The sequence below is a fragment of the Mycteria americana genome, chromosome 2 (genome assembly GCF_035582795.1).
Source record: "Mycteria americana isolate JAX WOST 10 ecotype Jacksonville Zoo and Gardens chromosome 2, USCA_MyAme_1.0, whole genome shotgun sequence".
In the NCBI taxonomy this organism is placed as follows: Eukaryota; Metazoa; Chordata; class Aves; order Ciconiiformes; family Ciconiidae; genus Mycteria; species Mycteria americana.
The window spans coordinates 36876707-36904182 of NC_134366.1; the positions used below are offsets into that span (position 1 = coordinate 36876707).

Consider the following 27476-nt stretch of genomic DNA (forward strand, 5'->3'; position numbering starts at 1 on the left):
GGAAGTAGCAGAAGCAGTTGCCAAGAGTTGTGTAGTCTCTCCATCCTGAGAAGTTTTCAAGACTTTATTGGGTAAAGCCCTGAGCAATATGGTATGCTCTCATAGCTGTCCCTTCTTAGAGCATGAGGTTGGATTAGAGACCTCGTGGGGACCCTTCCCACTTAAGTTAAGCTTTCATAACCTCATCCAATTATTTTCCTGAATGTACCCCTAGGAGGAAAATGTTTACTTTTCAGTAATCATTTAACTGATTACTCTTAAACAGTTGTATATGCTGTAATTCAGTAAGAAATGCTACTTTTTTAGTGGAGCATGAAGACTATTTAAGCAGAAAAATGGGAAAGTGAATTCTCTTTTTAAATAATTGCATCTCCTGAACCTTTCAGAAGGCATCTTAACCCCTCCTGCCCCTTCCATCCAGTGTGGCACAAATACCACAATGAAGAAGCAAATTCATTAGGTGGCTCAAACTGCAACAGAGGAATCACCATGCAGGTTTCTGCTGCCCTACCATTTGTTTGCTGCAGAGAACTTTCAGCTGTGGGGTTAGACCTGTACAATTTAAACCATTATATGAGAACCTTCTCTCTGTCAGAAAAGACTTATTCAGCATATTTGTGTGTGTGCATGTGTATGCCTCCTCAGTTAATCATCTGTGCCTGAAGCTTGCATCAGTCTTTCTCTAATTAAAAAAAAGAAAACTTGGGAATATTTAACACCTGTATAGGCTTATCTTCAAAGCATCAAGCTTAGTTAGTGAGCATCAAGTTAAGTTAATTGCCTTTGTACTTTACAATTGAGATCTTTTTCTTTACAATCCTTTAAGAAATAGAAGTCTAACACAATTTCCTCAGTACTGGATTTTAGTGTATCTCTTATGAATATCTTATTGTTGGTCATGATATATATATCCAAATAAGACTTAACCTTTTAATTCAGCTGGTTTTGGAGATGTGATGCTTTGTTCCCATTTTATCTTTGCTGAAATAATTTTAAAATAGTGCTTTTCTTTCCAAAAGATGCAGCTGTGAGGTCCATCTGTTCATCAGAAAATTTGTGCTTCGTCTTTTTTTAGACAAACTTCACAGCCTGAAAGAAGTATGGCTACAGTGTTTGGGATGGGGAAGGGTTGTTCGCTCTTCCCCATAGCTTTTGTGACCTTCAGAGTCATGAAGAAAAATGGGCATGCAAGATATAGTTGAGCTAGGTTTGCTAAGGGCAGGGACTGCTCGAGCTTCTATTTATGGTTATGCTAAAATAGCTCAATCTTGGCTTGCCAGGAGACTTGGAGAAAATGAAGCAAAAAAATTAGTAAACATTTCTAAGCATTTATGTTATTTCTTTTCAACATGCAGAAGTTCAGTGGATAGAATTTGAATATCCAGGGGAGCATTCATTCTCAATTAGACTTTTCCTCCTTCCTTCCCTAATTCACTGCCATATATGCTGTTCATTTCTGCAGTCAGTAAAGTACGCATGCTGTAGACAACTGCTTCCTTCATTAAGCAGTCTTACTGTCTTTCTAGAGGAGGTCCACTGTATTTCCTGAATGAGGAAGGGGTCCTGTTTAGAAAATGTGCCTACATGATGTTACAGTGGACTGATGCCCAGAAATACTTGAGTTAAGGTGGCTATCAATAGGGCTATAGCTGTATTGGCCCAACACTCCCTGCTTGGCAATTATTTCTCAAATAGCCTGGATAAAACCTCACACTGATGTAGATGCGAAGTCTGTGGATGCTTGAGAGCCCAGGTATCGTTGTACCCTGCCACAATAAGCAACGCAGGCATACCTTGCATGGGATTATGTAACTGATTTGTAGCCTAGTGTAGAGGAGCAGAGGGGCTAAGCTGCAATTGTACATCACTTTTATAGCACTTCTCTGGAGGTATTTCTAAATGTGATCTCTGCTCAGTGATACGGTTGCCGGCTGTGGCAAGGCAAACGTAACGTTCTGTGTGCTCACTGCATAATGCTTTCCCAGAGACTTTCATCTTAAAACCTGATTTCTGAAACTTACTCTAACAGTAGTAACAGAGGGCTTTGTCAGTGTTTCATATATTCTTGGTCAATAGTCCGTTAATGGATGAACTTGTTTGTACTAGCTCAAAATGTTAACTTGTTCATAGGTACTCCTTTTCTCACACCTAGGCTGCCAAAAGTGTTATAACTGGGAAGAGAAGTGGCCAATGCAAAATAACTTTTTTTTGTTTTGCCTGCAGTATGTTAAAGCATAAATCCATTTTTTTTAAAAACATGAATACAAATGGAAAAAATTTAAACAGCTGTCATTGGTTAAGGGCTGTATGAGTTACAAATGAATCTCCTTTTGTCTATGCATATTGGGTGTCTTGTGAAACTCTTCTTTTTGGATATGTCCCTCTTGAAAAGGTTTTAAATCACACAAGCAATTGTTTCCAAAGTTTATGTATGTGATGAGATTTTAATCTAAATTTCTCAACTTTGTGTGAAGCACCAGTCTCACCAATAGTCCTTGAGGTATTTATTGTACCTTCCTATCCAGATGAGTAGGTCATGGAAATAAATATGCATACATTTATTTAAATATTTTATACATAATTTTCTTTTAATTCCTGTTAGTTTGTAAGCTTGGAGACGAATAAAATGAAATTGAGCTAAAAAAAAAATCTGTGCCAGGTATTCACTCTGGAAAGCTTTAATTTTCCCCAGTGAGTGACACATTTGTCATCTGTCTGCAAATCTGGAAAATTTATTTAAATATATGCTTCCTCTTTCCTTTACATAGAATTAATGTAGACAAGACTTAGGCACTGAAAGAAAGAGTAAAATCAAATTTGATAGAAGAGTCACAGTTGAGAGCTTGGTGCAAACCTGTCTTTTTCTTACAAATAGAAGAAGAGAAGAGTTATCATAGTATCTTTTACTTCTGTTTGATCTGAATATACTATTGTAAGGTACAGTATGTAGATTAAACCTTTGAAGCATCCTTTGGTTGTCTGAAGAGCTGTATGTGAATTAGGAGGAGTTAATTCTGGTTAGTAAATTTTGCATTCATAAGTAGGATTTCTGTATTTTTATGCCTCAGGATGCATGCTGTTTGCCACAGAGATCAGTTAACATGTCCTGCCCCCCTGCCCCCCTTCCCTTTTTGATATGGGGTTCAAATGACAAACTAGTTTCTCTGAGTATGGGGTCATATGCATAGTAGGATTAAATTGTTCAATGCATGTGCACAGCAGTCCAGTACGCTCCTGCTAAGTCTTGCTTGAGGCTTTAAACTTTCTATGGTTATGAAGACGTTCTCTGAAAATTGACTGTGGAAATTAATTCTACATGTGTCTATGTTCCCTGTCACCAAAGCCAGGGGCTGGAGGGGAGGGTGTCCCATTGTAATCTCATTTTCTCACAGAATCACAGAATCGTATAGGTTGGAAAAGACCTTTAAGATCATCGAGTCCAACCGTAAACCTAACACTACCAAGACCACCACTATACCATGTCCCTAAGCACCTCATCCAAACGTCTTTTAAATACCTCCAGGGATGGTGACTCAACCACTTCCCTGGGCAGCCTGTTCCAATGCTTGATAACCCTTTCAGTGAAGAAAAATTTCCTCATATCCAGTCTAAACCTCCCCCAGCACAACTTGAGGCCATTTCCTCTTGTGCTATCACTTGTTACTTGGGAGAAGAGACCAACCCCCACCTCTCTACAACCTCCTTTCAGGTAGTTGTAGAGAGCGATAAGGTCTCCCCTCAGCCTCCTTTTCTCCAGGCTAAACAACCCCAGTTCCCTCAGCCGCTCCTCATAAGACTTCTGCTCCAGACCCTTCACCAGCTTCATTGCCCTTCTCTGGACTCGCTCCAGCACCTCAATGTCTCTCTTGTAGTGGGGGGCCCAAAACTGAACACAGTATTCAAGGTGCGGCCTCACCAGTGCCGAGTACAGGGGCACGATCACTTCCCTAGTCCTGCTGGCCACGTTATTTTTGATACAAGCCAGGATGCCATTGGCTTTCTTGGCCGCCTGGGCACACTGCTGGCTCATATTCAGGCGGCTGTCAACCAGCACCCCCAGGTCCTTTTCTGCCAGGCAGCTTTCCAGCCACTCTTCCCCAAGCCTGTAGCATTGCATGGGGTTGTTGTGACCCAAGTGCAGGACCCGGCACTTGGCCTTGTTGAACCCCATACAACTGACCTCAGCCCATCGATCCAGCCTGTCCAGGTCCCTCTGCAGAGCCTTCCTACCCTCCAGCAGATCAACACTCCCACACAACTTGGTGTCATCTGCAAACTTACTGAGGGTGCGCTCGATCCCTTCATCCAGATCATTGATAAAGATATTAAACAGAACTGGCCCCAACACAGAGCCCTGGGGAACACCGCTTGTGACCGGCCGCCAACTGGAGTAAACTCCATTCACCACCACTCTTTGGGCCCGGCCATCCAGCCAGTTCTTTACCCAGGGAAGGGTACACCCATCCAAGCCATGAGTAGCCAGTTTCTCCAGGAGAATGCTGTGGGAAACTGTGTCAAAGGCTTTACTGAAGTCTAGATAGACAACATCCACAGCCTTTCCCTCATCTACTAGGTGGGTCACCTTGTCGTAGAAGGAGATCAGGTTGGTCAAGCAGGACCTGCCTTTCCTTAACCCTGCCTTTCTCATAGGAATCCCAGCTCAAACTCAGTTCTGCTGTCACTTTTGCCTAAGAATCCCTCTGTTTCGACACCTTGCCTCAACTGAGAGCCTGTTTCTGCTGCTCAGTTCCTCCTGTTCTGTCTGGAGGCTGTTGTCAGTGTATGTTTCTTGTAATGTGTGTGTTCCTAGGCGGTTTTGTTAACCATTGTAGTCAACCATGCCTATCTCATGGTGTCCTCACAAAAGCAAATCCTTTTCTGTTGTGATTAGAATTTAAAATTTTACCCAGATGGGTCTTTGAATATGGAAAAAGGCTTGTCTTTAGAGAGAGAAGGAGGTACATGGTAGAGCTCTCAAAGTTAGTATGTTATTAGCAGTTTCCTCTAAAAGATGGGACGGGAGAGGCAAGAGAAACTCAATGAATTTTCCACTGAAGAAAAAGCACACATTTGCTTTTTATTGGACACCAAAATATTCAACAATAAGGAGCACTCCAGACAGCCTGGTTTATGCAGTTTGACTGCTTACCAGTTCACTGTAGTCCTTAGTTCTTGTATGCCTGACTTACATTTAAGTTCTACAGATCTTCCCACCTCCTCCCCCGCCACGAGTAACCTCTAGCAATATTTCAAGGGCAGATTTGCCAGAGAAGAGATGAGAGGCTCAAAAGGTGATGTTTGATAGGGTATTTAGATTTGGTAGTTTCTAAACGCCTTAGTTCCATCTGTTTCTTGCTTGATACAACCTGATCTTTTAAGTAAAACTTTCCTACGTGAGTACTTACATCTTCAGCTTCCATTTCCGCTGCTCAAATATAAGATACTTCTCTAAAAGAGCTAAGGTGGCTTTGCCCCAGGAAAGAAAAAAGTGAAATTGTTTTAAAGACTGCTACTTGAAATTCCATGTGTATCTACATTATTCTGAAAGATCATTATAATTAAGTCTGGAAACAACATATCTCCTGCTGCTTGTATTTTAATCAGATTTTTTTCCCTAGAAATGAATAAACAAAAGCCTGTTGAATAGATACATAAAAAGAGGGTCTATAATACATTTACCGAAGTGTCTTCCCCTCCCCCCCCGCCCTTAAATTGTCTTTGGATAAGTCAAATTGTTTGAAAGTACACTTATGAATATCTAAGGCGTATGTAGGTCAATATGTTGCTTTGACTTTCAAAGCTATTTTCACATGTGAGCAAATATTAGCATTTCACATTAAACGAGAGCTTCATTTGAAGCTGGCCCATGACTTGCATAATAAATTTAAACCAGTGAAATTAAAGTGCTCAGTCTAGTCTGTCACAAAAAGTACCCATGTATTGTTGTCTATTCTTTTAAAATAAAACAGCTGACACAATTCCTGTTTATTTAAATGTGCTTTAAATAAACAGGAAGATGCTCTTGATGACTTTTTGAAAAATAACATTTGGTCATGTTCTGATTTTTTTTGCCAGGTGAATGTAAAGCAGTGAAACATTGTGAAGCATATAAACATGGCTCTAGTTTCTAGTTAGCATGTACTAGGTAACAGGTGCAAAGACTTTGTTGAAGCTTCTTAAAGCTTTCGTGATCTTTCTCGTGCTAAATTTTTTACTTAACCTTGTAGCTGGTTCAAATAAAGGGGTACTTAACAGTATTATTTTTTTTTATTCAGGTACTTAGATCTTCCCTTTAAGATGGGGAACTAGCTACATTGAGGCAATATAGAGACCCACATAGTGTTCAAACATAAACAATCTAGGGTGAATAAAGGTGCCTTATCCCAACTTACTTATGCCTGCCTTTTTGTTTTTCTTTCTGATATTGAGGCAACACTATTTATACCTAAGAAGACTCTTGCCACGATGGCTGTGCCATGAGAGAAAGCAACTATCAGATGCACAGCAATAGGAAGCTATTTCTGAAAACAGCTGGTTTTGGTTTTGATCACCTGGGATGCAAGTCTGCCTTTGTGAATTTTTTGAACTCTGCTTGTTGGTAAAGGTGTCTGCTGCTTTCTAAGAATGCTAAAATATACTTAAGCAGTTTTGATGCTAGAATTTGTGAAACTTTTAATAAATAAAATATTCATTTGAAAATATCCTGTCTAGCTGCACAAAGCTTGAAAGTCATTCTGGTGAAATTTAATGTTGCCTTCAACAGTTTCTCCTTGATGATGAAGTTTTTATGTAGGGATTTTATTTTTTAATTTGATCATTCTAAGATAGGCAGAATTTTGAAAGGGTTATATAAGAAACAGCTTATTAACACAGAGATATATAAGGAATGTCTTTATTATGCACGCCTCTGTCAGCACCAAGTGCTGGAATTGCAACTGGTAGTTGAGATACATGCTTTGACCTGAAGGAAGCTTTGCGTTTTTACTCAGATTATTTATAAGAACAAAAGCGCTAACCTGAAGTCCCTTAAAAACAATTTACATAACCGTTAAGAATGTAAAGGAAGCTTATTATTATAGCACCTGCAGTATTTATGCAGCACCTAATAGTACACTGCATAAATTGGCTAGAAACATCTGTGTACTTCTGCAAATACTATAGCTTGCATAACTTCATTAAAAGTCATGAATCTATAACTGGGAATTGAGAAAACGTGAAACAAGGCAGTGGCATCTGCAGCTGAACTAGTCAAGATATAGGACATACCTAGTCTGAGGAAGATGTGGACTATTTACAGGTTGATTTGGTGACTTTACGTAATGTGTGATTGCTAACAGCACTTTGTCTGTTATAAAATAGAAATAATATTGCTTCAAAATCTGAAAGCATAAAGTAAGTGTCATTCTCCCTCCTACTCATGGTTTCATGGAATAGTCACTTTTTGAAAGCGAGAAGTATGGTTAAAACAAATTTTTAAAAAATGCAGTCTTTTGACATACACTGCTGAACTTAAAATGTGGCACACGATGACTTGATTGTTGAAAAGTCAGTTCCACTTGACAGAAAGAATGGCCGGAGAATTTTTTCTTGGGATGGAATTTTCTAGGAAGAATTGAAATTAGAAAGTAGGTGTTGAGAAATGCTGTTTGTTCTGTTACTGTGTAGTGTTTCATAATAGCTTTCATTATAAAGCAATGAGGAAAGTTAAGGGTAAATTCCTGTGTGGGAGGAGGGGCATATAGGCTTTCTAAGTCTCTTGATATATGCTGCTACGCAACATGCAGAGCATTGCAGTACACAGTGGTTGTTCTAATGCTTTTTAGCTTGTTGGGGATCTTAACAGAAGATTTTTTTTTTAGTATACCTGTGGATGTGTCTGTTTGAGCATGCACATACAACTCGGCAGGAGTTTAAAAGAATACAGTTAAAAACAAGAACAGTATAGGTTATTCACTACTAAGATAATACTACAAGATAAGAGTATTTAGTCATATGTTGGAAAACAGGAAAAGAATGACCATTTACCTTGCGAAGGACACCATAACTGTCTCCAGGAGTGCCCCCTTTTTTGCTCAGCCTGAACTGGCACATGTTCATCTCTGCAAGCTCGGGGCTAGTCGCTGTAATCCCCGCCAAGGGCTGCTGCACATGCACCCCGATGCACAAGAACTCTGTAATATGTGAACATACTGAACCTGTTGTCTAACATAAAAGATCTGGTTTATTCAATTTTATCTTAAATGGCAGGGTTGAAGCACACAGTTACAAAATAAATTCTCATCACTCACCTTAATGACTTCACGGGACAGGACAGCTGGGATGGTGGGATTTTCTGACTTTTTCTTGGGCACCGTTGTTCACTTTCACCCAAGTTGCTGCAGTTCTCTCTGTGAGTCTGTAGATAGCCAGGAGAATCTCCACTGAGGGTGCTGGGCAGGCACGATGCGTTTCTCATTGTAGGATATACTTCCCATTGCAGTGTGTTGTGGTGCCGGGTTGGTGTTGGCATCTTCACCATCTACACTTAGTGCTGGAGTACAAAAGTTGGAACTGGTTATAAAGTCAGAACTGGTTGTAAAGTACTGCTGGGGATGGACACAAGTGTCCCCAAGGCAAGAGCTGCCTTGGAAGCAAATTTTTGGTTAAAAAAAATTGGTTTGGAACTATGTGTTCATTTTAACAACAGTGACGTCTGCCTATACAAGCATTGTAAAACTTGTATTTGGTTGGTGTATGTATGAGGGCTGAAAACTTCCTCTGAAAGAAAGATTAAATGAAGAGTTATGAATGAGTTTTATTGTATTTGGAAGATTATGTATGCCTTATACATAGTTTATATTTGTTTGGTTTTTTCAATCTTTAAGTAGTAGTGAATCTTGAAAGGAATGTGCTGGGTGTGGATTTAAGTTGATTGTGATGATTAGGATTTGGATAGATCCTTTATTTCCACCTTTCAAACAACAAAAAAAAAAGTCCTTTTTCCATTCCGTCTGCTTGCTCTCAGTAGATGTAGTTGGCTGCTTAACATCTCTAATGTCCATATTGTGGTGTTTCCCAGAGCATTTGCTATTTATGCAAGCCTATTTTGGTCAGTACTTACTTTTTGTTTTTGTTTTGTCAGCAGCCATGCAGCAGGTCCTGGATAACCTTACTGATCTGCCGACATCGACAGGCGCTGAAGAAATAGACCTGATTTTTCTTAAAGGCATTATGGAAAACCCTATTGTAAGATCACTTGCTAAGGTATTTAAACTTGCTGCTCTGAGTAGAATCTGGGAATATTTTAACTCTTAAATTATTGTGTGAACATTGAGTATGGATTGAGGTATTAACAATGGCTTCTGTGTGCAATATGTGTTATTAAAAGACTTGAAGGAGTTCTTGAAGGTGAAGGTTTGGTATAATGTAATTTCTGTGCACGCTGATTTATTGTTATATGGACGAATCTAGAGGAAGAAGAAAAATTCAGAGACTCCAGAAATAATGTGGTAAAATTATTTATGAAGAAAATGTCAAAATACTTGAAATTAGAAGCAGTTGGTTTTCATATAGTCTCGTGACCACTGTTGTGTGCAAAACCCATATGCCTTCTGACTTTTAGCATTTTTGCCAAAGATGAAAAGTGAGAGCAATAAACTTCTTTTCCCCCATGGCATAAACAAGTTTTGTTTTTGTCTTTGGCTCAAAACGACTTTCTGATCAGTCCAGTGAAATATTCTCTTCATGCCCTTTCCTGGATCTCAAGAGCAATACTGGGACCTTTGATTGTCAGCTCTCTGAGACATGGGCTATCCTTAGTTTTGGTCTTGCATTATGGAAATCTTTTATTTATAGATGGTATGTATTTGTAAATATGTAAGGTGATATTTACAAAAAAATCTTTGTACTCTGCAGTTAAAATGTAGTAGGAGATGCAGTCAATATTGCACAGCACTTACATTCTTTCTTAATCTTACTTCATAAAAATAAGCTCCTTTCGTGAGGAAAAAAGTTAACTTAAATGTAGCTGTCTCTAATATGAATAGACATCTGAAAGCAATGCCCTCTGGGCAGGCGTGAAATACTCTGTAAAGCTAAAGGATTGTTGTGCAGGGATTTTGCTCAGTATAAAAATCTGGAAAGGAAAGCTTCTCATAAGAATTCATGTAAGAATTTACTTCTGTTTAGCTGTTCAAAAAAAATTGGTTGTAAGTGGAAGACATTGCATAGTAATAAACTTAGAAATAATGGAGGCGTCTCATCTGCTGGTGAGATGACTGCAGAGGGAGAGATTTGTGTACTAAATTTACTAGAGTAAGTAAAAGCATTTTCTCACTTAGAGTTGTTTCCAACTTCAATATCTGCTGCATACGTCATCTTTAATTTAATATTTATCATGAAGAAAATGTTCATTGCAAAGCATTTTTTTCTTATCAAGAATTTGTGTTTTAATGGCCAATTACAATTATGTGGAATTTAATGAGTAGCAGATGTAAAAAAGTGCTTGTAATGGAAACAGACTCTTAACTATAAACTTGCTTTATCTAGAATGCTGAAAGGTTTTAATTGTGTTCATATGGCATGACCTCACTCATATTTTCTTTTGTAATTATTTCGGAATTAAACCCAAAAACTCAGTCCTAACCAGCAGAGCTAAATAAGGACAAGATCAAAATGACAACACATTTCATGAAGTATATGTAGTTCATGTATATCCATTTGTCTGTAAAAATATATACAACTTGTTTTTCTATTAGAAGAGCTAGTTTTAACAGCATCGGCAATTCTCAGGACCCTGAGATGGTCAGATTATTTAAGCAGATTCATTTCAGACCAGGCCAGAAACGTAAAAAATTTTTCATTTTCCTTTATTAGTGAGTTATTAAGACTAATCATTATGTAAAGTATCCCAAAAAGGACAAAAAGAAACTTGGGGAAATGTGCCATGAGCCATACAAGCTTATTTTTTCTTTTCAGTCCTTAAAAAATTGAAGGCAAGCAATAAGCATAGTAGTTAGTTTATGGTATTTTGCAATGCAAAGTTTGGCTAATCTTTTAAAATTGCGTTAAGTTCATTTCACACTTTCTCTGTCTAGAATAAAGGCGGCAAGGTAGAAATTACGGATCTTTTTTCAGATAGGGTTCTTTTACTGTACCTTTCCATTCTTCAGTGGGTGGTAGGGGAAAGGGGAAGTAGCTGTAATCACTGTAAAATGCATTTTCCTGTCATTTACTGATGTTTATGCTCAATCCTAACTAGCCTCTGTAATTGTTATGCTTTTTTTTGAAAACAGTTGTTGAATTTGGAACATGTATGAATTTTACTCACTTTTGCTACTGAACTGTCTTATCAAAATTCTCTTCTCCCGGATTGTTAACTATTCTTTTGAACCTCAAAACCTTATCTTCTTTTCTGCAATCCCACTGTTGCCTCTAGTATTGTAGCATAGCCTACAGCATACCAGGTGAATGCCTAACCCGGACCAAGGAAACATTTTAGGAGTAATCTATAAACGTTGAGTTCAGTATTTAGGATGTCCGATTGTTGGAGGCAAAAGCCTTACTATTTCAACATTTGGCAATTATAATAAATATCGAATGAATCAAAAGACTCAGTTCAGTATCGCTATTTCTGAAATGATGAACTGAAAAAAAATTGTAATATTTTAAGTTAGCTATTCCTTTTTTTTCTTTTTTTTTCCCTTTTTTTTTTTTCCCCCCCTAATTATTCATACCACTCCATATCCTGCTGCTCCCCAACATATTACAGGATCAGAGGTTGTTGACTGGTAAACTTTCTGTTTCCTGGTATATACATGGCCTTGATTTTGGAGTGAAGGGTGAGGATATTTGTATTTAGATTATATTCTGTGTTAGTGGTAGTATTTTAAAGAAAATGAGTGAGAAGGAAGGTAACCCATATTCTCTAATCCTATAAAGGTTTTGCAGTTGGAGTATATTTAAAAGTCAATAGATTTGTATGTTTACTTGCTGTAAAAGAAGTAAAATTTAAAAGAAGGATATTGTTTACTGTACGTATTATGGACAAAATAGCATTCCCTCATTAAGGAGAATGTGTGTAGGTGCCAAGCTTCCTATGACTTTGTAATCATGGTCATTTGTTTTGTGTGTGTTGGTGTTGGGGAATGTTTGAAATGTCTTTCTCTATGTTAAGTTAGCCTTTCCAGTGTTTGATCATCAGTCCTGCAGAAATACCATTTTATAGATATGAAGTAGAATTTAATATGCAGATGATTTCAGGAAACAAAGTTTTCTGGGTTTAGCAAAATTTTATTTTAACATCTGTTTTAAAGCACTAATAAGAAAGTAGGTATGTTGTGCATACCTTCAAATTATATATATGGGAAGTATATATAGATGACTCCCAAATATATGTTATTTTTTGTGTTTTTACATGCCAAAGCGATTGTTCTTTTTTGACCTTCTTGTTGCTACAGTGTTGTAAATAACTCTTAATTGAGTGTGTTAAGAATCTTATTTTTGGCCTCCTCTTATTCCTTCATTTTATAATACAGCACTGCCTGTAATAAATAAGTGAAGCATTTGGATTTATGAGATGTTTCTCTTGCAGCTCAAAGCTCCTACCTTTCAGTGCGTTTAAGTATCTGCAGTGTTTAGGAAAGGGTTATGTCTGCAGCCATAGCTCTAGAAAGAGATGAAAAGTTATCACAGAATGGTTGAGGTTGGAAGGTACCTCTGGAGGGCATCTGGTCCAAGCCCCTGCTCAAGCAGGGTTACCTGGAGATGGTTGCCCAGGACCATGTCCAGATGGCTTTTGAGTATCTCCAAGGAGGGAGACTCCAGCCTCTCTGGGCAAAATGTGCCAGTGCTCAGTCAGCCTCACAATAAAAAAGTGTTTCCTTATGTTTAGACAGAGCCTCCTGTGTTTCAGTTTGTGCCCATTGCTTCTGCTCCTGTCACTGGGCACTACTGAAAAGAGCCTGGCTCCATCCTCTTTGCACCCTCCCTTCAGGTATTTATACACATTGATGAGATCCCCCCTGAGCCTTCTCCAGGCTGAACAGTCCCATCTCTCTCAGCCTTTCCTCAAATGTGAGGTGCTCCAGTCCCTTCATCGTCTTTGTGGCCCTTTGCTGGACTCTCTCCAGTATGTCCAGAACTGTACACAGTATTCCAGGTGTGGCCTCACTAGTGCTGAATAGAGCTTGACCTTCTGGCAACACTCTTCTTAATGCGGCCCAGCATACTGTTAGCAGCCTTTGCCACAGACTTTTCTTTAGAATTTCCTTTTTTAATGCAGACTTCCCTTTAGAATTTTCTGTTCTGAAGGTGTTTGAATGAGAGGAGCCTGAGGTAAATGCTTCTCTTGCAGACTTTATTTTTTTTCTGAGCAGATCTCATAGTTCCTTTTTTGTCCGTTTTCTAGACGGTGTACTTGTACTGGGTTCTGAAGCAGAAAACATCTGAGGCGCTATACTGTTCAGAGAGGACTGTTTGGTGTATATAGTATAGAGGTTATAGGAAATAGGGACATACAAGCATGTCTGACAGGTGCTGCTTATAAAGTTTGTTGGGTCATGTAGTTAAGCATGCAAAATCCTTCAGCAGTTATAAACTATACAGATTATATTATATATAATTTTTCTGGCTTTCCTGCTAAAGGTTGCACCAAGAAATGAATTAAAAGGTTTATAAATTGGAACTACTTGAAACTTATTTACAGTATAGTCTCATATATTTAATCTTACAGGCTCATGAGCGACTGGAAGATTCTAAACTTGAGGCTGTCAGTGACAACAACCTGGAGCTGGTGAATGAAATTCTTGAAGACATCAGTCCCTTAATAAATAAAGATGAAAATATTGCAGAATTGGTTGGAATACTCAAGGAACCTCATTTTCAGGTGCCACCTTTTTACTGTATATTAGCAACTTACTGTATCAGTGTCCACATATGGATCTAGGAATAATAATGAAACAAAACCTCAACTGTAGCAAACTTTAATATGTAGGATTTTACTCCAAATGAAAGGTAAAGCAGAAGCCATGTGGGGTTAAGAATGAGCACGATTTTATTCTTTGATATCGCCTCAAGAATATCTTCACTCGTATTAAAATCCACTTGAGTTTCTGTTATAAATCTTGGACAAACATTTACTTCATATATGACTGGAGTTTCCATAACAATTCCCTGAAGGCTTCATCCTTAGCATTTCCAGGTGGTCTCAGTTCCTGACACTGACCATTCTGCACTTCGGTTCAGCTGTTGGCATTCATACTCACATGTAAGATGTACAGTTTTCAGAGTGAAGGAACGTGATTCCTCTGTGATGCGATCTGCACTGCACCTTAAGTTGAGACTCTGCATCCCTCTCACTGTTGCTCTACTTAACATAAATGAAGTTTTGATATATGCTTGTCAAAAGCAGATGTTTTTCCATAGCTGCCATTCTATTACCAGCTTCCGTACTGACCCTTGAAGATTAGGGTTTGTAAATCCTTGGCAGATTCTGGATTTTCTAGGCAGGCTTCAGCTGCCTTTAGTACTTAGCTGCAGGTATCCTGTAGAATAACATAACCAACCTTTTGCCACAGTATAAATGTGCTTCTTTTGGCAGACAGGTATAGAGTCATAGATATTTTTTGGGTATGTGAGTTTAAACACACTTTTTTTTTCTAAATTTTCAGTTATACATTATACAAACATAGCAGTGAGGTGCATTACCGTTCAAAATAGATAAACACTGGAAATGCTGTCAAGCTGTGGCCTGTTGGAAGAAGGAACACTTCAAGAGCTCAGCTTTTGAGGTAGTAGCTATTCTGAGTGCTGACAGTTCCTCTGCCTCTTCTGAAGAGCAGTATGTTGTCCTCCCTTGTGCTATTACTTGTCCAGAAGGGCATCATAACTAAGGGATCAAAGACTATAATTTGGAGACTTACTGGTGAATAAACCTTCAAATCAGTCTTTGATCCCTTCGCAGAAATTGGTACTGGAAAAGGAGAGGATGAGTTTGGAGGAATTGGTAGTTACAATGCAAAAAGGTTGGAATTGGGGACCAACTGGTGCAGTGACAGACCTGACAAACATCCATTGTGTTAGAGAAACTAAAGCTGAGAAGTTGAAGAGGATAAATCAAAAGAAGAAAAGGACTTAAGTGAAGAACTTGCTGGAGTAGACTGACTCTGAAAGGCACTGTAGCGATGATCTCTGAAGAGAGATGGCAAAGACCAGAGACCAGCAGGGCAAAGAATCTTTGTGGTGGAGACTGGAAATGGCCTGTAGGAGACTGAGATCAAATAAGAATTTTAATTGGAGTGAATAGCCAAATAGTAAGGCAAAGCCAGCATTCATTCCTGTTCAGTGGTCATATTTACAGAGAGGCACATCATGTTGGTGTCAGTTACACCATTAGTTCAGGCTTAAGCAACTTATACGTTTAATTTAAAAGTTCCAAAGTAGCTGGTGAACAAAAATGCCAATATTTGCCCTATTTCTTGTACATTTTTTCTTGTTTGATTTGTAAGGAGCAGACTTGAAATTGCATATATGCTACATTAACTTTACAGTTTTGCTCTGATCTTCTGTTAGTGCTTCCTAATTGTATATTAAAGGTCCATTTAACAAAAATATCTTCTGTTTTCCTTCCCTGTCCCCAGCAGTAGGCATCTAGTGAAGACTGTAAGGCTATGACAAGCCAACAGTGATACCCTCCAGAATGTTTTGTGAGGATTTAGTGATTTGTTGCTCAGACTTCTGAATGAGAAGTAGTATCATCCACCTGTGGTGGTGGTCTCTTCCATCAGCTTGTTCAGTTGTTTGTGAACCCATGTAAAAATCTGGCATTCACAACATCGCTCAATGGAGTGGAGACGATGCTGTTTTGTTTTTGAGACTGCCTCCTGTCAATTTCACTTAATATCCCCTTGCTTTTGTGTAGGAACAGCGTGAACAGTTTTTCTTAATCAGCTTTTCCATGTTACTCATGATTTGGGAGACCTCATTGTATATGTATGTCTGTCTGTCTCAAATAAATAAAAAGAAGGGAAGCAAAGCTGTGTACAGCTTCCCAGTCATTCACAGCAGCATGGATTTATGAAGTAGTGTAATAATTTCCATTGCATCTCCTACTCATTGCTTAAAAATTCCTAGTATTTGTTTTGCCTTTTTAACAGCTGGTAAATAGAATAGAACAGAATAGTTCAGTTGGAAGGGACCTACAACACTCATCTAGTCCAACTGCCTGACCACCTCAGGGCTGACCAAAAATTAAAGCATGTTATTAAAGGCATTGTCCAAATGCCTGTTAAACACTGACAGGCTTGGGGCATCGACCACGTCTCTAGGAAGCCTGTTCCAGTGTTTGACCACCTTCTCAGTAAAGAAGAGGTACGTCTAGGCTTGGTGAACATAGAAGTGGGTTGGTTTTTTTGTTTCGTTTGGTTTTGTACTGTTTAAACCTCTGAGATACCACTTCTGTCAGTTAATATGTTAAATTAGGATTGTATTTTCCCTTGCAGTCTGTGTTGAATTTCATTTGATGCTCATGAGGTGCTCCTGCAGGTTACAATCAGTTGTTTTACTCCTCGAATAGTTTAGCAGCATCAGCAAACCCTGTCATTTCACTTCTCACCCCCATTTCCTAGATTACTTAGCTGACATGTCAGTGTATTGGCAGGTGTAGAACTGAGCCTGGATGCCTGTGGGAAATCCGCTGGTGACATGAATTGTGAAAACGAATACTATATTCCTGGCCCCAGTTTCCCTGTCTTTTAAGCAACATTTTCATCCCCTTGAGAGCCTTACTGCTTATCCTATAGTAGCTTTATTTCATCAAAAGACTTTGATAAAGGAGTCTATCAAAGGCCTTTTGGAAATTGATCTATATTATCAACTGTAACTGCCTTGCTGCCATGCTTGGTGACTCTTTCAAGGAACTTAACTAGATTTGAGAAGCATGACTTCCCATGATGCTTTCCCATGATCTATTTTGTCCAATCATTCTGTTTTTTATGGAAACTTCTTCTAATTTGTTCAGTATCAACATCAGACTTACTGGTTCGCAGTTTGTTGATTCTTCCTTGGAACCCAGTTTAAAAATTCATGTCATGATTATTGCATGCTATGAACAAGATTGCATGCTGCTCCTTTCACTATACCGTTGAGTGAGTCATGGGCATGTAAGAGAAATAAGCTATTTCTAGAGCTCCCCACTTCATTTGCTGCAAAACCTGGATGGTACAGAAAGAATTAGGTAAGAAAGGAAGAGAAAAGACTATTCAATGGTTAAGATAGTTAAATGCTGCCCTGGAGAACTAACCTATCCTTCACTCTGTCAGAATTAGAGTTCATCTAAAAAAAGAAAAAAGAAGTGAAGGAGCTTTAGGTTGTATTTTTTTTGGTTTCTAAGTGCCTGTTCTGAGGCCTTCAGTCTCATTTGCAGAAACAATGAACAGTTTTGGCTGCTGCGTACAGGCAAAAAGCAGCTACCTACTTACTTTTTAAAAGTAGATCTGATGTGATTCAGTTTGGAAGCCTAAAATTAGGGTATACTTTTCGGCCCTTAATTTTGTGCTTCCGTTCCCCATCTGGAGGCAGGCAACAAAGACAACTGAGGCCAAAGTAGTATTATTTTGATGAAGTGTTTTTATTTAACTGATACCATAGTTATGACCACTCTAGAAGAGCTTCTAGGAAAATTTGGAGACCAAAATGTGGATACAATATCTTTTCCAAGGCTTGGGGAGGCTATATATCTTTCTCTGTGAAAAGAAAACAGAAAATTAACGAAATACTCAGGAAATAAGTGCCATCCTTTTTGCCTCATTTGGTGCAAGGAGGCATATTCTAAATTCTGCAAGAAGGGACCTGTAAGGAAGAAAGGAAAAATACAATGTAATTTGTAATTATAGAAAATGTAATTTGTATCCTTTGTGCAGTTCGGTAAATGTGTAAATAAGCCACCTTGACTTGACTCTTTTAAAGTTTCATGGACACTATTGTGTAACTGTTTTAGAGGCCGATTCTGTTTTTTACAAATGAGTGGTGCCACCTTATCACAGCGTCATCTTACAGTTGTAACCTACCTTGGCACAGAAGTATCAAATGTGGTACACAAGTCATCAGTGCAATAGCTTATTTGAATGTATCATTTAGTGCTGAAAATACCAAATTACAGAACTTAGTTTCTTTTACACATTTTTACAGAAGATACATTGGGGAGGGACTGACTTACTGAGTACAGGTGCATGTATGTTTATACTATTATGTTTGACTGTACCCTCCCTTTTCTCTCTTCTTCTTTCATTCCTTTCTTTTTCTTTCCTTCCAGTTTTTACTCCTTTTAGTTTTACCTAAACTTTTCAGGGTTCAAAGTGTGGAAAATACTAAGTTCTTATGAGTTTTACAGTATTGAAGAGCCAGCTGGCACATGCAGTGCATAGAAAAGGCTATAGCAAGTCTTGCCAGACAGTAGCTGGAGAGCAGAAGAGAGGAGTAGTAAGAGAGGTTGCCTTGAGGGAAGAGGGAGGAGTTGAAAGTATTGCACCATTGGAGTGGTTAAACATGCAGAAGAATCACTTCTGCTGCTTATGGAAGAACTTGTTCAGTTATTTTCACCTTTCCAAGAATTATGCAAGCCATTCATCCTAAATAGTAGATTCTGCTGGCAATAAAATACTTAATCTGAAAAGCAGCCAATATTTTCTCCTAATAGTTAGCTTTATAATGGCTAATCATACGTTTAAAATGTTTCATTTAGAAAAGTGATCTTAAGTTGCCTCCTAGACAGATCTAATTTATAGGGTTATTTTTCCCACATATTCATGCCTCCTTACCAGCCCCCCTGATTTCCCTAAGGTCTTAAATGATTTCCTCACTTTTCCAGAACAGCCTTTAAAAATCTCTTCTTTTCACATGTACATTAGGGGCCTGTAGTCCATTTATTAAGTTATAATTTTTAAACAGTGTTTTCAGAGAAGACTAGCACATATTTAGTGCATAGAAGAGGAATGGAAATATTTTAAGTACTTCTGAGGCCTGAAGTGTGAGGAAAGGAGTCCTAAATTCAAGACCATAGAGCTGTTCTACTCTTGTGTATACCCCCACATCCAGCCCCCAATTTTTAATTTAATTGTTCGATTGGATCAGAGTTGGGGAAATAGTTATCATATAGGGCAGGCGATGCTTCATAACTTGTATAGATTGTGCTGAGATTTTTTTTTAGAAAAAACAAATTTTGAATTTTAGCTTGGCTTCAGCACTGTAGAGAGCCTTGGATGTTTCATGTTTCTTTGTTTACTGAATTTTGAATTACTTTTTTTATTATTACTATTTTTTTTAACCTGTCAAATAAGTACAGCCACAGAAAACTACTGTAAAGAAGTCAGTATGTTCTAAGTTTATGGATTACTTTATGACAGTTTCTTGCACAAAGGGGTCATACTGTCTGCCACAGGACTGTATGTCCATTGTGTGGTATCTCTTGTGATACACGGAGTTCTTCTACATGCCTTATTCTAGCAACTTTGCCATTTTTTCCATGAGAACCTTTCTATGGTTATCCAGTCTTGGATAGTCAGCTGATCCTGTTTGCATATGTGGTATGTAGAAAACTTTTAACCATTTTATGGTTGTCGATTATTCAGTCCATGTTGTTTTGCAGGCTTCGGCAGTGGTTTTATAAGTATTCTAGCACCAGTATGGGAAAGGTCAGTTTCCAGGGGAGCTCTGGAATTGTGGGAGCACAGGATGTAACTTTTTTGATACGATAAGAAAGAAACAAGTGAAGTTCATGCAACTGTATTTCTCAGATCATTCAACCATATTACTGAAATAAGAAAGTAACCATGAGCGACATAAAATGTTGGAGAGTAGTCCAACAGTGGATACAGACACATGGCCCCTGTTGCCAGGTGGCTTTGTTTAAGCGTTCTTCAGGACTGTATGCCATCACCTGGCTGGCTGGAAACAGTCTCGTAAAACTGGTATAGATTCTTGAGTTTCAGAACTGAGAGTTAGGTATGGGAAAGTAACAAATTAACTGTGGCTTGTTTTAAGGAAACCAATAAACTACTTTTCTTAAAGAAACCATTTTATAATTGTGGGCAGCAATGTACAGTCCCTGATAGTCCTTCTGTGCCTCAGCCACCATGTAAATATTAGGAAAAAGATTTTGTGAATGAGAGATGGTTAAGTAGGAGTTGAAAGAATTCATGCTTATCCATGAAACTGAGTGAATAAATAGGATCAGAATGTGGATGATGGGATCAGATTTAAGAACTGAAGAATGTTACAGAGCATGTTAATTTGCAAAGGATGGCACATGCTGTTTGCTTAGTAGTCTTTTTTGACTGTGGATCAGCTTTTTTTGACTGTGGATCAGCTTTTAATCCATAAATTATATGATCATTAAGGGCAGGGGTCTGTACAAGCATGGTTATGTGTAAGGCTCTGTGAGAAATCTAGTGGTTTGTGGCCAGAAAGTTTGGGAACAATTTGTTCTAGCATGTGACCAGAAGAGAAAACTGGAAGTATCCTACTGGTGCATCTACCTGGTTTTGTCAGTGGTCATGTGTTAAAATGTGTTGTTGATACTAGTTGATTTCATTTTGGAAATGTAGAGAGATCCAAAAATGTTGGTTGCAAACATTGGGAAACAGAGATCTGTTCTCCTGATTTCTGGATTGGATGTGCCTTAGATAATGAAGAATTGGAAATTGCTACCATCAGACAGCTGCTTGATTTAAATAAATGATTGTTTTTACTATTTAATTTGATTTGGTTTCTGTCCACAGTATCAGAGCAGCCACAATAAGCAGCTGTCTTTACAGTCTTAACGGCAGGGACAGAATCAGTGAATTAGTACCTCCTTCTAACCTCAAGTTGAAATATTAACAGGGTCATCGTGTAATGGGCAGATTAAAATGACTGTTCAGGTTTGTGACACTTTGAGGGCTTGCATGTTGAGCTTAGCACTAAACTAATATGGTTGCACAACTTTTAGGTTGGAGGTGACTTACAGAAGGATGGAGCAGACTGCATAGCAAAATTGTAAAATTTGCTTAAATGTCACCTGCTCATCAACTCTACTTTCTAGTAGTTTGCTGTCTTCCTCTGGCATGTGCATGTCACTAGCAGTGATAGTCCCTATGATGTCCTGTCCTCGATATCTTCTCTTTAGGTACTTATTTGACACCAGTCGGTGATCTGACTTAAGAGCATAGCTCATCAGGTCACTGTTTGAAACAAAGCTATGTTGTTTGAGGCCTAGTAGGCATCTCCTCTACTTGCTTCTTTTCCTCTTCCTGTATGTGTCAGTGAGACTCTGTACTGCAGGATGCTTTATCTTGAACTACCATATATGGTGGTTATATGGTGTCCCTTTTCCTCTTTAAGACAGAAAGTCTTCACTGTCTTAATTTCACAAGTTTGATCTTGTTTTACCTGTATGTGTTGTCTTATAAATACTTTCTTTAAATCCTGAAGTATCTTTTATGAGAAAATCAAGTCTAAATTGTATTGTCTTCCAAAGATGATTATATTTATTTGGATCTCTTCCTTTTCATTTGTACTTACTTATGTGGACTGGTGAAAACACCATTAAGTGTAAGGTCTGAGCTCTTGCCTTCCAAAAAGTGAATTCTGTCAACTTGGATTAATTTGGTGCTAGAATTCTGCCTTGACTTCATGCAAGCAGAAAGCACTCGTTCTGCAAATTGCTAGAAATCCTTGCATACCTGTAATTATCTTTAATTTACAGTTACTTCCAAATTACTGTGGAGGAAAATTTTATTACATTAGACACAAGTATCTAATGATGAGTTATCTTCATTTTTTTTTTGCGGAGGGTTGTTCGTTTACTTTAAACATTTGCTCAGATACTGTCTCATTAGGTGAAAGACTATTTTAGGTACTCCTTTTTCCATCTTCTTCCCTGCAAGTTCACATATTCCTCCCAAATTCATTACATTTCTGCTATACTTCCTTCAGAAGAAGCATTTGTATTTACAAAAGAGGGCATATTTGCTAAGACAGTAGGCTTTTCAGGGCGTGTGAGTACTTGTATTTCATACAAACACAGAAGTGAATGTTTGCTCCATTCCATGTGAAGTAATAGTTTTAAGATCTGGTCCCAAAAGGGCAGTTTCAGTGGTTATTCAGCACTAAATCCTTTTGCAAATGATTATTTCATGATTTAAAAAAGGTTTTTTCTGTTTCTTTACAGTCACTCTTGGAAGCCCATGATATTGTGGCTTCAAAATGTTACGATTCCCCTCCTTCTAGCCCAGAAGTCAATAATGCTTCAGTGAACAACCAGATTGTTCCAGTAGATGCTATTCGTATTCTTGGAATTCACAAAAGAGCAGGAGAACCACTGGTAAGTAATTGAAGATGAGTATGTCTTTATTTTAAAGTGCAAGTGAGAGTGTTTGCATGTGCCCCATTTCTTGCATTAAGTTTTAATTCTTTCCATTATTATGTTGTGTAATTTAATGGGTGATAGGATCAGTATTGAGAGATTGAAACAAGAATATATTTGTGTGTTCTCCATCCTGTTCTGTTTAAGAAATTATGGGATAGTGAATAGGCAGTCACTAGGCTGAATGACTTGCTAGCATAACTGACTAAGACAACATCTGTTTGGTCCTGATACAAAATGACAGGATTTCATGCAATCAAAAACAATACAGTCATTGTTCAGTTGTATGAAAACCTTGTCTGAAAGCACTTTTGTGTCACCTGAGGTTATCTGTGTATTAGGAACTCTTATACTGTAACTATTAGTGTCTCTCTTCATTGGGGTAGAAAGAATATCCCATAGCTGTATATTTTTGCTTGAGATAATGGTAAAATGAAATTGAAATTCAAACAATGCTGTCACATACCTCTTTCAGGGTGTTACGTTTAGAGTTGAGAACAATGATCTGGTAATAGCACGAATTCTTCATGGTGGAATGATAGATCGACAAGGTCTTCTGCATGTAGGTGACATTATTAAAGAGGTGAATGGCCATGAGGTTGGAAACAATCCAAAAGAATTGCAGGAACTGCTGAAAAATATTAGTGGCAGTGTCACTCTGAAGATTCTCCCCAGCTACAGAGACACTGTTATTCCTCAACAGGTCAGTAGCACATTTCAACAATTCTGTCAAAAGGACTTCTGCTTCGTACTGTATCACATAAGATTATTCTAAGATTTTGGATTAGACATATTTTGATTATTTTGTGTATTTAATGCTAGCAGGAAGGCTAAAATGTAGATACCTGTATTCACCTTTAAGTACATTTTGGAAGTGGGTTTATTCAGTAGATTAATACCACACCTAATATGCCTGCCTGAAAAATTCTAACTAGTATCTAAGATTGATAAGCATTTGTATACCACATATAAAGCACATTTCTTTGACATCTAGTGACCTCTGATGACCTAGCCACAATCACACCAAACTGCAGTGAACTGCATGTGTTTATAACATGATCAGTGTCCGAATAATCTGTTTCATAGGATTCAGAAACATATTTAATTCAACAGATGAGCTTGAACTTGTTGACTTAAGTAGGAACTTGGATGGTGGCTATTCCTTATCCTTTTGTTGTTGCTGTCGGCTGTCGATTTCCCCACTGCAGAAGTAACTTGTTGCTCTAAATCAGTGCATTTGAAACATCTTGTAAAACACTCCTCCAGGTAGTGGATCTTAATGCTTGTGACTGTAATAGACTGTGCTTACATTGAATAGATGCTGAGGGAATGTGCTGTATTTGAGGCAGGCGCACTGCTTCCTTTGCTCCCCAACCTGGTAGAAAAAGTCAAAGATGTTTCCAGTCTACTGATGCAACTTACTGTTTCTTCCCCTGCATCAAATTTGAATCTTAAGCAGTCGCATCTTGTTTGTTTTAAAACATTGAGTTCATGGCAAAATTAATTCTTAAGATTCCACCAGCCTTGAATACAGTGCTCACATTCTGAGAATTTTTTATATTTTTAAGTAATTTAAAGTCAGAATACTAATTGAGTTGTATATACTGAAATGCAAAAATGAGTGTTTTGTAATACATTGTCCAAATAGAAGAGCTGCCTTTTTATTTTTATCATGAAGCTCCTTCAGCCAAGGTTTGCGCTGCTGATTATTTGTACTCTCTCAGCTGGTATATGTCAGTTTTTTCCATAGATTGTATTTTACTTGCCAAATGCAACTTGTCAAACTTTTCATGTCAAACTTTTTATGCTGTAGGTAAAGACATTACTTCAGTTTGACAGATAAATTAGTAAGAATGCATTTCATAATGTTTAAGCTTTGTAAATTTTTACACATTTCAGGTTTTTGTGAAGTGTCATTTTGATTATAATCCATATAATGACAACCTCATCCCATGCAAAGAAGCAGGTTTGAAATTTTCTAAAGGAGAAATTCTTCAGATTGTAAACCGGGAAGATCCAAATTGGTGGCAGGTTGGTAAAAAGATTTAAAAAATAAAATAAAAACTGAAAAGCTTCACTAGTTGCCTTAATAACAAACTCTTTAAATTATGATTTGCTTCCATTTAACAGTAGATATAAGAAAAAATATTTATACTGCAATCCAATTTCAAGCTAATATCAAGATATTAATAATTGAAATTGAACTAGAGAAAATTGAATGGTATAAATTGTATATGTAACACTCATTTTGCTATTACTACTATTTATTTGTCTTTGTTCTTGTATCGTAAGCCTAGACATTCCAAAATCAGTTTAAGTGGACAATTTCTAGCAGAAAGTCTTAGGTTGACTATGTTAACTGTGGTAAGCCTTCCCTGACAGCGACTGTGGAAGAAGTGGACCCCTTCCTGAGTTCTCAGAGTTGAGGAGAGAGAGGGAAATTAACCCTGTGGATTTGAAGAGGGGTGAGAATAGCTATTTGGAGAAGCTGTATCTTTTATTTCCACAGTGGTGGTCAGTGTCTGTGAGCTGTAACATGCATGTTCATAATCAAAGTGTTTGGCACTATTTCAAATATTAACAGTTCATCCTGCTTTAAGGTTGTATTTCTACATTCAGTCCTTCAGTAGAAATGTAATCCAGCGTTTATACTATTTTTATTTTTTCAAGACACTATACACACAATTAAACATCATGAGTGCCTTTGAAAGTGGGACAAATGAACCTTTAAGACACTTTTCTCAACAGAGATACTCAAAATTGCAAGTGGCAGTGGCAATCTAGGCAAAGAGTTTAGCATTATTAATTTCCCTTTCCACCCCTAAATTGCTAACCCTTTGCTAAGTAACAAGCAATAGTGAGCCAAACGTTACTTAAGAGCAATATATGTATGACTTCTTTAAAAGCAACAAAAATATTTCAATATACATCAACATCTGTTGCTGAATTCTGTTGCTTGTCAGTGACAGTAATAACAGAAAGAAAGTGAATAAAAAGTGTGAGGGAAGGCAGAAAATTTATTACTGCCAAGTTAATTAGTTTCAGAAGTTAGACACTCCAAAACCCCGGAGTAGTTTGACATTTAGCTTACATGCTGTCTTCTGTATTGCTTTTCAAATTCTCCAGCTTGTAGGGAGTCCAGGATTAATAAATCTTAAATCTTAAACACTCGATCAGTGGCAAAAATGAAATGCATTAAACCAGCATAGTGTGTTGCAAGTATTGCTATGCAGATCACGGCACTGGGAAATAAGGTTAGTTTTTCCGTGCGCTTTCTAGAAATGCTAGACTGCTACTGAAAACTTGCTAACTGTAAAAAATCAGTTAGTCATAGGTAAAAGCATACAAGTTGAAAAGCAAACAGTTCCTGTTAGCAAGAGACAGGCCAACCAGTTATGGAGAAGAAAAGTGTAACATTTTCTAACTATGTGTTTGTATGTGTTAAGCTTGCTGAGAATTGAGCTTGCCATGAAATTATTTCATAGAGAATCTTAGCCAAACGTTCATTACCAGGAATACTTAAGTTACTGAGATTTTAAATCTGTAGTTACTTAGTGCAAAAAGCTTGAAGGAATGATTAGGTATTCACTGTTTGTGAAATGGGAGTTAATAAGATGCACTGGAACCTGTTTGGAGCAGCTCAAGCATACAAAATAAGGGTACTTGTGTACTAGAAAGTCTTGGGTTTTGTCACTTCAATGTCTGGAGCCACAGAATTCCATTTAGGATTTTGATGCCAAAAAGTTTTATGGCTATAGGAGCTTACTAACTTAATGGGAACCAGTAATGAAACTTGTATCTCTTTTATTTAAGTTTCCTGATTTTAATACTCAATGGCAAGACAGTGTTACTGTAAGACAGAATTTTAATATCCACATCTGAGTTTGAATTTCCAAGTCTCAGTAGTAAATGTGTCAATACTCACCATTGAGAAACCCTGGCAGTGTGAAAGCCAGTCAATACCATGTCGATGAGAAAAATGCTTCTCACAAGTTACCTGTGATTTTTATTTTTTGTTTTTCCAGGCTAGTCATGTCAAAGAAGGAGGAAGTGCAGGGCTTATTCCTAGCCAGTTCCTGGAAGAGAAGAGAAAGGCCTTTGTCAGGAGGGACTGGGACAACTCAGGTGAGATTTAATGAATTTCAGGAATAGATTTTGCTCTGACTCCATTAGTTTTGCTTTTCCTGCCTTCATAGATACTAGAAGACCTCTGTGTGAGAATACACAGAAAATTGCGAATGCTAATTATTATATTTTGGCTTTGACTGAAGGACCAAAGTCTATCTTTAGTCTTCACAGATACAGGAATTAGTTTTGCCACCTGCTCAGGAAAAGCTAAATGAGGTGGGAAAGGCATAAGAATTAGCTCTTTTTTTTTAAATTATGTTTTTATAGTATGCACTGAAAGTTAATAAATTAAACATGTTTGATGGGTTTTTCTGCTGCTTTATACAAAGCTGTCTAGAAAAATTAATTTTTTCTCTATGTTCGGTTCTTACTATACCATTTGATGTGTATGAAAATAGATGGCATTTCCTGCCTTAGAATATATAAAATTCTAAAATAGTCCTTGTAAATGCAATTAATCTAAACTTGCATATGTTCATGTAAATAAGCTTTGAAAAAACACATTTAACAAAAATGATGAGTTTGTTTCAATTTTTATTTCTAGGGCCTTTCTGCGGAACAATAAGCAGCAAAAAAAAGAAAAAGATGATGTATCTCACTACAAGAAATGCAGGTATCTCTTAATATTACATATGAATCAGAGTTCTCTAGGCTTCTAAACTTGGAGAGTCTAGTGTATCCAAAGGTGAAAGATTTGCAGTAAAATATTGGATTATAAATTTGATAGATCAGATAGTTTTTGTGGTTTAAAAGCAATAGTGACCAGTGAAGATATGGTTGTGCTGAGTATGTCTTTTGGTAGGTGGAAGTCAGAGAAGAACTTTGTGTTAAAAGAGAAAAAAAGTGAAAGCTTCGTTGCCAGCAGGTTGAGGGATGTGATCCTTCCCCTCTACTCAGCACTGGTGGGGCCAAACCTGAGGTGTCCTGGGCTCCTCCCCAGTGCAAGAGAGATACATACATACAAAGATGA

At 37.7% G+C, this 27476-nt stretch overlaps 1 protein-coding gene across 5 annotated transcripts in view; it reads left to right on the top strand.

Moving 5' to 3' along the window:
* PALS2 (protein associated with LIN7 2, MAGUK p55 family member) overlaps positions 1 to 27476 on the top strand; it is a 63102-nt gene that overhangs the window by 28155 nt on the left and 7471 nt on the right. For 2 of the 5 annotated variants that reach the window (XM_075492999.1, XM_075492997.1), the window contains 7 exons: positions 9122 to 9243; positions 13712 to 13864; positions 22184 to 22336; positions 22854 to 23081; positions 24278 to 24409; positions 26404 to 26503; positions 27051 to 27119. In XM_075492999.1, coding sequence (XP_075349114.1) covers positions 9127 to 9243; positions 13712 to 13864; positions 22184 to 22336; positions 22854 to 23081; positions 24278 to 24409; positions 26404 to 26503; positions 27051 to 27119 — 952 coding nt within the window. In that variant the 5' untranslated portion in view covers positions 9122 to 9126. The remainder of the gene's footprint in view (positions 1 to 9121; positions 9244 to 13711; positions 13865 to 22183; positions 22337 to 22853; positions 23082 to 24277; positions 24410 to 26403; positions 26504 to 27050; positions 27120 to 27476) is intronic. The other 3 variants (XM_075492998.1, XM_075493000.1, XM_075493002.1) reach the window with 2 other exon arrangements.